At 44.8% G+C, this 11,093-nt stretch overlaps 1 protein-coding gene across 1 annotated transcript in view; it reads right to left on the bottom strand.

Annotated features, from left to right (window-relative positions):
* Positions 1 to 1,140: 1,140 nt before the first annotated feature.
* Positions 1,141 to 11,093, bottom strand: part of DHX36 (DEAH-box helicase 36) — a 16,316-nt gene continuing 6,363 nt past the window's right edge. Inside the window, exons 10-25 of the mRNA XM_027685816.1 lie at positions 10,881 to 11,021; positions 10,302 to 10,404; positions 9,358 to 9,445; positions 8,455 to 8,510; positions 8,286 to 8,350; positions 7,630 to 7,773; positions 6,985 to 7,102; positions 6,282 to 6,380; positions 5,524 to 5,697; positions 5,178 to 5,264; positions 4,441 to 4,524; positions 4,260 to 4,359; positions 4,084 to 4,174; positions 3,559 to 3,679; positions 2,838 to 2,990; positions 1,141 to 2,229 (exon numbers count right to left, since the gene is read on the bottom strand). Of these exons, the coding sequence (XP_027541617.1) occupies positions 2,044 to 2,229; positions 2,838 to 2,990; positions 3,559 to 3,679; positions 4,084 to 4,174; positions 4,260 to 4,359; positions 4,441 to 4,524; positions 5,178 to 5,264; positions 5,524 to 5,697; positions 6,282 to 6,380; positions 6,985 to 7,102; positions 7,630 to 7,773; positions 8,286 to 8,350; positions 8,455 to 8,510; positions 9,358 to 9,445; positions 10,302 to 10,404; positions 10,881 to 11,021 (1,810 nt within the window). The 3' untranslated portion in view covers positions 1,141 to 2,043. The remainder of the gene's footprint in view (positions 2,230 to 2,837; positions 2,991 to 3,558; positions 3,680 to 4,083; positions 4,175 to 4,259; positions 4,360 to 4,440; positions 4,525 to 5,177; positions 5,265 to 5,523; positions 5,698 to 6,281; positions 6,381 to 6,984; positions 7,103 to 7,629; positions 7,774 to 8,285; positions 8,351 to 8,454; positions 8,511 to 9,357; positions 9,446 to 10,301; positions 10,405 to 10,880; positions 11,022 to 11,093) is intronic.

Here is an 11,093-nt window from a genome sequence, read left to right as displayed (position 1 = left end):
TTAAGCTATATTTCAAGCACAGTCAGCACCATTAGTTAGACATTAGACACTCGCTAAGCACAGATCCGACTGCCCCAGCCCGTGACCCCTCAGGTGTGGCCCTTCTGGGGGTGCCCTTTGGGCCCTGATGGCTCCAAATGCAGGGGTTTGAGAGAACAGGCACCTTCCTTCAAACAACGCTGCCATCCTCACCCAGGCCCTGCTTTCGCTACCATCTCCTTTTGCTCTTTGTGTTATTAATTAAAAATTTAGCCATCATTTAAGTACCGCAAAAACCACGGACAAGGAGAATAAAGCAGGTGCCACGTGCCAGCCTGTGTTTTCACCACTTTTAATCCGGCGCTGCCAGTAACACCAATACCACCAACCTTTCATCAATAAATCCAGTCTGCAGTGGGAGCCTCTGCTGAGCTGTGGTTCCTGCCCCACACTCACACACCGACACTGGGCACCCTGGTGCCACCAGCCCCTGCCGTGCTGCCCCTCAGCGCCGGCCGCCATTTTGTTCCCTCCTCCTTCCCCGCGCCGCCATCTTGCTCCCTCCTCCCCAACACCAAAATCACTCACTGGAATTCATTTCATTCCCTTTTCCACACAGTTATCAGTAACTTAACCCCTATTTCCCCTCACTTTGATTCCGGGGCTCACCTCCAGCAGCACCATGGTTCCCTGCTCTCGGTGCAGCTTGTCTTCCATGCTGCCCTCAAGGCCCGGCTCTTCCGCAGCCCTCACAGCTCTCACAGCCCTCACGGCTCCCACAGCTCTCACAGCCCAGCTCTTCCCCACTCCCTGCAGCCACCGGAGCTGCTTCTCCCTCCAACTCCCTGGTACACCCAGAACCCCCAGGGCAGGATGTTCTTTCCCCTCCTTCATTATCTAAAACACCTGGGGGTAAAACGTTGGCAGGAGGGAGTTTAAACTGTGTATTGTTTTCAGCTGTGGGGGGAAGCAACGAGCCTGACATCCTCCATCCCTTGTTAACCCAATGGAAAGCACCTTCTAGTCACTAAGTTCGACATATTTCTGTAAAAAAAAAAAATATTAATTTCACCTGCTCTGCTGTTTTCTTCAGGATAAAGCCCATAAATCCTCCCAAGCTTGATGATCCAAAGTCATTTTTGCACAGAAAAAAACCCCAAAGAAGAGAGAAGAGTTATATTTCCAGGCAAATAAAAGGCAACACAAGAGCTTAGTTTCTTGATGATAAACCTCAAAATCCCAAATAAGCTTTGTTATTCAAATGTTCTTCCATAGCTGGAAATCATTCAAACAGAATAACATTCAAAACATTGTGAACAGATGAAATAACACTTTAAAGAAAAGACTTTTAATGTAATAATATAACCCTTACATGGATTTAAAACAAAAAAACAACAAAAAACCAAACCAAAAAATTCGAATGCAATGAACCTTAAAGCATATTCCACCGTGCCTTTTATCTAACCATACTTCCTGTAAGCTGCAATTTCTGTCAGTAGTGAGGTTGGATGGGGACAGAAAGAGAATAAAGATTAACTGAATGGGATGAAAGGCAGAAGAAGAGAATATTTCTAAGGATTGTTTCCTCCCACAGTACAAATTTAACAAGTGTTTTCAAGTTTAGATTAATTAAGCTGTAATTACCTTCTGTGGAAGTGCTGGTGAGCAGACTGCTGCACAGCTGGAACAACACAGCCAGTGTAATTACTCACCGCCCCCAATTAACAAAAAAAAGAAGTCTTTTGAGATGTTTCTCCAGCAGCAAGAACAGTTTAGGTATTACTAAGCAGTATTTTAGCAGGCTTTTCAAAAATCTCTTACCTGGTGGGTAAAAACCCAACAAAAACAGCTACATCAGGACAAGAACCACACATCCCCCAGCACTGCCCTTCCCTCCCTTCTGAAGCTACACTGGACACAGAATACATGCATACACAGACACTGCCAGCTATCCGAGGAGCTGCTCTCCGGGACGAGGACAATGCCAGCTTACCCTAGAAAAGTCTTCCCTCTAGCTAAAGAAATGCTCTAACAGACAGGAGGCTGTGCAGGGGCAGCCCGGGGTCAGCTGCAGCGCTCGCCCTGGAAGCGCGGGGCGTAGTTGCGCAGCCCCTCGTTCTCCTGCGTGGTGATCAGGTCTATGATCGCTGTCAGCACTGCTGTGTCCCTGCTCTTGGTGTCCTGCCAGTCCACGGGGTGAGGGTTCTCGATTTTTTCTTGTAGGAGATCGTCAAGTTCTTGTCTTAGATTCTGAAAAGTGTTTGTTGTGGAAGGGAAAAAAAAGAAAAGAGGAAAGAGACGGGCAGTTAGAGCCACACACAACATCACCACAGGGGTTCAATCCCCCTGTCCTCCTGACCTTTACACCTGCTGTGCTCCCACCAATTCATTTCCAATGCATTGCTATTGCTGGGATCAAACACTCACTCAAAAACCAGCAGCATTATCCTTGATGGCAGATGCCCACCTCAGCCCACACATCCATTAGCTGACTATTTCAGGATTAAAAATACCGGTTTAAAAAAAGTAAAAATTAAATAACATTTAAAAAAAAAAAGTCAGGTATGATTTCTGGGATCTAATATTAAACAGCTCTATTCCTGCTAGCTGAGGAGCCCCACCCTCATGTTTCCATATCCATTTGGACATGTCATGGAATGACCAAGTCATCCTCCAGCTTCTGCTGTGGAAAAGTTGATCTCTTTTGTTTTCTTCGTGTAGTTCACTGGAAATGCATTTCAACCATTACCTCCCTGAGTGACGAATCCACGGGCACACAGTAATAGCAAACCCAGAAACCCCCAAGGATCAGTGTTCCTGAGCCTTCCACGGACATTATTCTCACTAAACATAGTCACCTTCACCAAGTGTGCTATTCTTGCTGGAGACTGGAAAACAATCCACTCATCCACAGCGATGGTGTCCTGGTCCTTATCCTTCTGGATGGATATATCCCCTCCAAAGAACAGAAGGCAGTATGGAGACACCTCTGTGCAGTCATACAGGTAAATCTGCACGACAGCAAAGTTGGCTGATCACCCTCAAAACATCCTAAGGGCCACCAGTAACTCTTAAAGAGACTCCTACAGAATTCCAGAAGATCATGATTCAGTCAATCACAAATCTGCAAGATGTATGAAGCAACTCAGTTCAAAAAAATTTACATAAAATCAGATTGAACAGGAGCAAAAATGGTCCCAAATACAGTCCTTCACACAGTGGGGAAATCAAACCAGCTGCTCCATAACAATGGGGGGGATATTTCAGCATATTGATAAGTGTTAGACTGGATTGAAATGAAAAAATAAATTCAAATAAAATTTACACCTGTTATTGCCAGAACTGTAAAAAATATCCAAGTCCTCCAAAAAAACCCCCAACCACTAAACCACAAAAGTTAGTTATTTGTGGCACAATACTCCCATGTCACACAGAACATAACTGATGGTGTGTAAAAGAAATGGCCCGGGACAGGAAGGCTCCAGAACAAAGGCTGTTCACATCCCCTCTGAGCCCTGATCCAACCTCATTTACAAAGGGATACCAAATTAACCTGCACAAACATAACCCCTCACTTACACTGCTGGTCCTCATCTTCAGGTGGTACACGAGCCAGTTATAATGGAACTCTGTTTCCTCCACATTCACTGATTTGGGATGAATATTAACTGACCCATCCGTCTTGGTGCAAACTTTCACCCTTCAAAGGAAAAAAAAAAGTCAGATACTATAAGAAGTGATAAATCAACAGACCAGGATTTCTGTGCTCTATCTTGCCAAATAACCAGAAATGTCAGTGTCTGAACTGCTGCTGCAGAGCACAGATGAGGGCAGGAGCCCTCTGGAGCAGAGCTACTGATATACTGGAACATTATCCACGGCACGAGAAGCTCACACAAATTATTCCAATACCAGCAGGTATCTAAATGTTAAGAGATCAACAACCCACGCTCTCACCTGCCCTTCTCAAAGGAGGAACCCACAAGTATGACTTGAGCTATAAAGTGAGATTCATTCCTGCACTCAAGTCACTGTTTCACCTTTCCAAACCACCCCATGCACAAATCACCCCCAGCACAAACCAAGATTAAACCAAGCCCTCACATTTTTCTCTTTTTGCTGAAGCTGGGCCGGATCTTTGCCACTTTGGGATAGAGGCCAGCACAGATGACAGCTTTGAGCAGCTTCTCGTTATCTGCAGGAGACAGGGCAGTCAGTCAGGCAGCTCTGCAAGCTGAGGCTCCAGCCCTCAGCAAGGCTCCCTGTCCCTCCCCAGTTACCTGAGTTGGTGTTAGATTTGGGGTCCTTGGGGTCTCTGCTGCTCACAAACCCAGCTGCCAGGAGGTGCTCAGCAAACTGCCCCTTCATGTTGTGCAGCATCTAGGAGAGAACAGCCAGTCCCAGGACGGTGCTGAGCAGAGCCCTGCTGGGCCCCACAGCCCAACCTGCCAGGGGTGTTACCTGCAGGGTGTTGGAGGACAGGAAATATTCCCAGCAATAGTCCTTCTCAGTCCTGAAGCCACGGCGCCGAGTCTCTTCCCAGCCCTGGACATTAAAACCATAGTTTGAGGGGGTTTGTAAGGGAAACACACCACAAAATGAAGGCCACCAAAAACTGGAGGTGAACAAACAAAGCAGTTACATCCTTCCCTCCAAGAGAGAAAGTAAATCCTTGGATCTCTTTGTTTATGTGTACACAGCACAGAGCAGAAAAACACAACTTCACGTTTTGAATCAAAAACTTGTGGTTTTCATGGGAGGCAGTGAAATCTGGCTACATTTGCCACAGCATCATTTGTGGTTATTAACAGCCCTGGGTAGAAACTGCATTTCCAGGCCATTTATTTCCTTCTCTTCTCAACCCAACAAAACACAGCTCAGTCTCTAACACTTCTAAAGTCAGCTCTGGCCTCTCATAGAAGCCAGAAGGACAAGAATGAACAACTTAGCAAGGTAAACTATAAGATTAAGTTTTCTTTGTCTCTTTTACAGACTTATCCACCAGAAATCAGGTGTTTGAGCCTGGAGACAAGATTCCTCAACACTAGAAGGGTGACAATCAGTTTGGTTTTATGTTTCTGTAGAAGCCATGAAAGAAATCCTACAGAGCACAAACTGATCAACTTTTTCCTTAGGATCAACTATATTACCCGAATTAAAATTCTAGAAGAAAAAAAACAACATTAAAATGTGCTTACAGTGAAAGCATTCACCACAGTCAGGTGGTCACTTTTCGTGTTCTTTGACAGCTCCTTTCTTCTTGCATCTGCGACTTTCTCTTTGCCCTAAAAATTAGAACCCATAAAATATCCAGCCTGACACAATAGTTCTCTTTTCCTAATTAAAATTATCAATACAGCAATACTTCATATGCAAATAGTATGAAAATTACAGCTACTTCCAATAATCTGTAGGCAAAGGTAATAATTCGTAGTATGTGATGGCAATCTTACTAATAAAAATGTAATTAACAGGAAAATCAGATTAAAGTGCTCTTAAACTATAGCATTTCAGTAAGCCCCTCTCATTGTAATTGCCCTTTACCAGAGGGATGACAAAGGGGTCCTTGAAGCTGAGGCTGGCTGCAATGGTGAGCACGGGGTCCAGGCAGCAGAACAAGGCTCCAAAGAGGATCATCTTCCCAATGTGGGGCTCCACGGGCAGCCGTGCAAGGTGGACACCCAGGGGAGTCAGCTCCTCCTGCCTGTCCAGAGCATTCTGTCAGCAGGGGAACAAGGAAAGAACAAACACATGGTGTGAAATGGGGGGGATTTCCTTGGAAGAGCCACCAGCACACTCCTATCACCCACCAGTACCTAAATCAGAGGGTTCAATTCATGGCTACAACTCATTTGTGCAAAGAACACCAGGGCAAGGAGTCAGCAGAACAAATGTGTGGTTAATCTCTCCTTCTCCAGCACCCAGAGGCACAATGACACACAACACCTTTCTCCCATATCCCTGCTCTGCCCCCAGGACAATGAATGCCCTCAGGCCCAGGAGGGCTGGGGCTGCAGGGCTGAGCAGGGCAGGGCAGAGGGAAAGCAGTGTCTGCAGGGAAGTGAAGTGCAGGGTCCATGGGTCTGGTTTGAGCCATTTACAAAGTGCCCCAGCACAGCTGTGCAGCCCATAACCATCCTGGGGGATGGGAATTTGCTCCCTCTGTGCAGTGAGGACACACCAGGGCTCCACACTAAAGGAAGGGGTGCAATGTCCAGGCCTGTGCAGCCAGACCTGCCTGGTAACACACATGTAACATGGTTCTACACAGGTCATTCCTTGCATATGAAACAACACTTTACCAGCTCCATGAGGTGATTTATGGCCAACATGACAGCATCACGAGATGGTGGGTCCATTAGTTTGCTCAGAAAATAGGCAATTCCACCAAGCTTCAGGATCTGCAAGAAAAAAACAACAAAAGCCTACAGGAACCAGAGAAAGATGGCTGCCTAAAATCAGCCAGCAATAACCTCATAACTGAAATAGTGTCACTAACTCACAGTTTGAGTCAGAATTTCTTTAATTAAGAACTAAGGGAAAAAATGTATTAATGATGAAATTTGAAACAGAAGGATCTGTTCTTCATTCAGTTCACATACACAGGGCACTCCTGCTTGCATGAGGAATTCAATACAAACTGCCAAAAAGGGAAGCTCGTGTCAGTTCTAAAACCACTTTGTAGTAAAATTCTTCTAAGACATCACACCCCTGACTCACTGGCACTCTCACTGAATCTCCTCTGATCGAATGACATTTGGGGGAAAGCACAGTCTAGACTTCACCTATTGACACCAGACAACCCTGTTTTCCCGGGTTTGATGCACCCAGGCACAAATGTGCTTTTCCAAAGGTGCTGCAATTATTGGCTAAACACTCCGCACTTCTGGTGTAACAGAAGTTCCACCTGACAACCTTTGGCTCACAGTTGCATTAAATTATTCTCTCAACCTCTCATTCCAATGGAAAAGCAGATTATAAATATGTTTGAAGAGTCCTGTTTACCTTGATTTGTAAGCAGAGTTCCTCCAAAGGCGTCCTCAGGATCTCTGGCAGCTGATAATCCTCCAGCAGGCTGGCACGCAGCCCGTTGTACAGATGGTAACAGTGGCCTGGCTGAACTCTGCAGTGATTGCAACAAACAACTGCTTTGGCTTTGCTTGGTTTTTTTGTTTTTTTCTCTATGAAACTGTGACATTTTAATTGTGTTTGTTTACAAACAGCTTTCCAAAACACCTAAAGGAGTTAGAACTGAAGTGTATCCAATTGTAAAAGCCACTTCAGCCTTCTGAAACACAGACCCATCAGCAGCAAAAAGGCATGGAGAGCACAGAAATTAATTTTTAAGCCATTTTCACTTTAATGGATCAGCCTCATAAATCAGGTGTGCAGGCAAACAGTTCCAACAAAAATTAAAATAAAATATGGGACTTATTCTTCTGTAGGGGGGAAACTCAGGACTCAAATGCAGCACAGGTCACTTCAGCTTCCCAGAAGGACAAGGGAAGCACTGCTCCCCCAGGAAGGGGGCAGCTGTGCCAGCCCTGCTGCTGGGCATGGCAGGGACAAAGCAGAGGCTCCAGCACGTGCTCCAGGACTGATGGAAACCTCCCCATCCCAACCCTCCCTCCCCATCCCCACTGCTCTCACCTTCCTGCCCGGCCCTTCCTCTGCTTGGCATTGGCTTTGCTCACCCACTCTGCTGCCATGGTGCTGATGTTGTTCTGGGTGTCAAAGTGAGTCTCCTTTATTTTGCCCCCATCTATCACAAACACCACGTCATCGATCGTGATGCTGGGGGAAAAAAACAGAAAACATTCAACTCTTCATCTCTGCAAGCTTGACCTAGGACTGGAAAGGGGTTTGGCTTCTCTTTATCCCTTCCCAAACTGTGAGCAAGCAATTAAAAACTCTGTGTTTGGAATGTCACTGGGAATTGCAGCACTAGAGTTCAAGACAGGGCTGATTTATTCTGCTGGCTCTGGCAGAAGCCCCCACGTGGGTTCTGAAGGTGCACAGAGGATGAGAAGCTCAGATTATCTTGTACAAAGGCAAGTCATTATAGTAACTGTTTAGTATTCCTATAGTTTAATTGTTCAAAACAATTGAATTGGTCTGTTTAAAACAATTATAGGAAAACTCTGTTTAGTCTATAAACATTTCTAAAGATAGAGTTATAAATGAATGGCACAAACACAGGAACATGTATTTTTGGAAACATCAAACATGTCTATACTTTAAATTACCACTTTCATTTGTTTTGTTCAATATACAGCTTTTCTGGGTGTGTACAGCCAGGTATTTACCTGGTCTCTGCAATGTTGGTTGCAATCACGATTTTCCTTACTCCTGGTGGGGTCTTCTTAAACACCTGTAATCAGCCAGGGCCCATTTATATGTTTGCCAAAACCAAACACGTGCTTCATTCATCTTTTTTTTGCAATTGTGAAATATTACAATAAAAGAGCAGCATACCTGAGTCTGGTTAACAGTAGGCATCAGTGAATGCAAAGGTATGATAATAAACCTATCTGGAAGTTAAAAATCAGTAAAAGATATGGTGTAAGCACAGAAACTTTAATTTTACAGGAAAATCAATCATGCAGAATAGAGAAAATAGGCTGCAAGTTAGGCTACTGTTTCTTGCTCTGATTTCACAGATATTTGTATCATAATGGCAAATTCTAAAGTAAAAAGGTATAAAGGACATTTTTATGATGCTGCGGTGACATGACAAGTTCACTAAAATATATGAAGTTATGTACAGTAATTTATATTTATTTTTAAACTCTCAAATTATTTAATAATTGCTCGAGTTTAACACATAAACTGACACAATCTTTCAATAAACTGAAATTCTGTCTCTATGGACTGTACACAACACATACTGCAAGGCAACATGTGAACAGTGAAGAGCCCAGCTAAGGGAGGTGAGATGGAAGGTGCGACAGGCCAAAGGACAAGTTAAAGTGTATCAGACAGGCACAGACACTTTAGTGTCCATAACAAAGCTCAAACAAACAGGCTTTAGGAACTCTCAGCAGAGCAGGGGGCGGAAGCTGCTGAGAACCAAGTGCAGAGGAAATGCAGAGAATGGAGTTTGGTTTGGGAGGGGGGTTCTCACAGCCCTGGGAAAGGACAGCAGGAAGGAGATGCAGGTCAGGCTGTTTTTCAGATTGTCACTCCCACACTGAGGAAAACGAGTTGTTGTCATTAGCAGATGAAAGATACCACAGAAATACAAAGACTGCTGAACACTGCAATTATTTTGAGGAGAGATGAGTTATAAATGAGTCCAGTGCAACAGCAGCAATTCCACGCAAAAACAGCCTGCCACTAATGCTACTGCTACAATTCCCAGGAAAATTTTGGTTTTACCTGACTTAAACATGACTTGTGACATCAGGAGATCGTGCAAAGTGCTGATGTTGTCCCAGCCTGGCAGAAACACCAGAATTGCACCATCCTGCAGGGAAAAGAGGGAGCGAAGGAAGAGAGGTCAGAACACACCACCCACTGTGCAGAGCCAGCTACTTGCACACTGATTCACCTGCTGGACCTGGGAGATCTGAAACCTCACTTACTTTGATTTGGAACAGTTTAATCATTGTTTTTTCTATAAAAGAGCCAGTTACATGTATTTATCTGAACGTAAGAAGTAAAAATCGGATTTTAAATGTTGTCCCCTGCAGTGTTTCAAACACAGCCATGTCAACACCAGAATTTAAGGTGCAAGTAAAAGAGAGGAACTATTGTGTAATTTTCAAGACAGAAAGAACAAAAAACGAAGCCATCCTGATTATCCACAGTTTTAATGATCTATTAACTGAAACATTAAATTACTTGATATTTTTAATAATATAGGTATGAGGCAGTGAACACACCTCTGAGTATGGCTCTTGCCCTCTCCCTCCCAGTGCAGAGGAACCAGGAATGGAGATTTAGTCGTACACTAAAATGGTCTTCAGAGTTTTCTACAGCTGTGTCACTAAATGTAACTGTTACTACAAACTACAAAGACTACTTCCTTTGACAAGCACATACTCAGTCACAGAAAGAAGTAAAAGTTAAATTTGATTTGTAGTAACATTATTTTCCATCAAATAACTTAATTTGAAGGCTTATTTAAATGCTTAGCCAAAAGAAAAAAAATGCAGCAACCCAAATTCAAAACTGTTCAATTACTTCTCAGGAGAGCAAACCAAAAAACTTCTCTCCTTTCTCTGTGTGATAAACCAAAGTAAGCCCTGGCTCTGACACTCTGACAGCCCCTGGCCTCACCCAGTGCCACCAGCAGAGTGGTGACAGTGACAGGGCTGTACCTCCTCTTCCAGCACAATGTGTCTGATCAGAGCTGCTATGAGGTCAAGGTCCACCTTGTCATCATCCATCATTTCCAGGGCATCAATAGTGCTTGCTGAATACCTGCAGCAGGGAAAGCACAGACTCTGGGAACCTGGAACACGCAGAGCCACGTGCTCCTGTTCCTGTGTCAGGTCTCAGTCACACAGCCACTAACCCACCTCTGAGCAGTTTGGTTCTGTGATCAATTCCTGCCCCTCCACATTTAGTTCAGTGTGATTATTGTCAGTTTAAGAGTTGCCATGTCATGACTGAACTGCCTTTGAAGCACTTTGATCATACTTCTCCTCCTCCTGGATTGGCCAGGGACTAACAATCTGCATTTAGGTAACAAATTTAAAATTTAACCTGAACAACCGACTCTTACAGTCTGCACAGGCAAAGGGAGCTAATTCTGACACCTCAAAGGCACTTCCCTGGTTCCCAGAAATTCCATCATCGTTTTCCACGGCAGCAACCACCCCAGCAATACAATCCAGCACCCATTTATGGTTAGGAACTGCCTGAAAACTCAAAGCAAAGGAGTAACCTGGGCCCACCTGCCCCTGAGCTGCCTGAGGTACTCTGGCCACCGCTCCCGGTAGATCTCCTCCTTCTCCTCCTTGTCGGGCCGGCTCACGTGGCCCTGCAGGAATCCCCTCTTCCAGCGCGGCCGCCGCTCCAAGCCCTCGGGGCTGTACCTGCAAACAGGGACACACACAGCTGCACTGGGGACAGACACAGCCACACTGGGGACACACACAGCTACACTG

This window comes from Neopelma chrysocephalum, unplaced genomic scaffold, assembly GCF_003984885.1.
Source record: "Neopelma chrysocephalum unplaced genomic scaffold, ASM398488v2 Primary Assembly neopelma1_69, whole genome shotgun sequence".
NCBI classification, from domain to species: Eukaryota; Metazoa; Chordata; class Aves; order Passeriformes; family Pipridae; genus Neopelma; species Neopelma chrysocephalum.
This window is presented reverse-complemented; position numbering and strand designations above follow the sequence as displayed.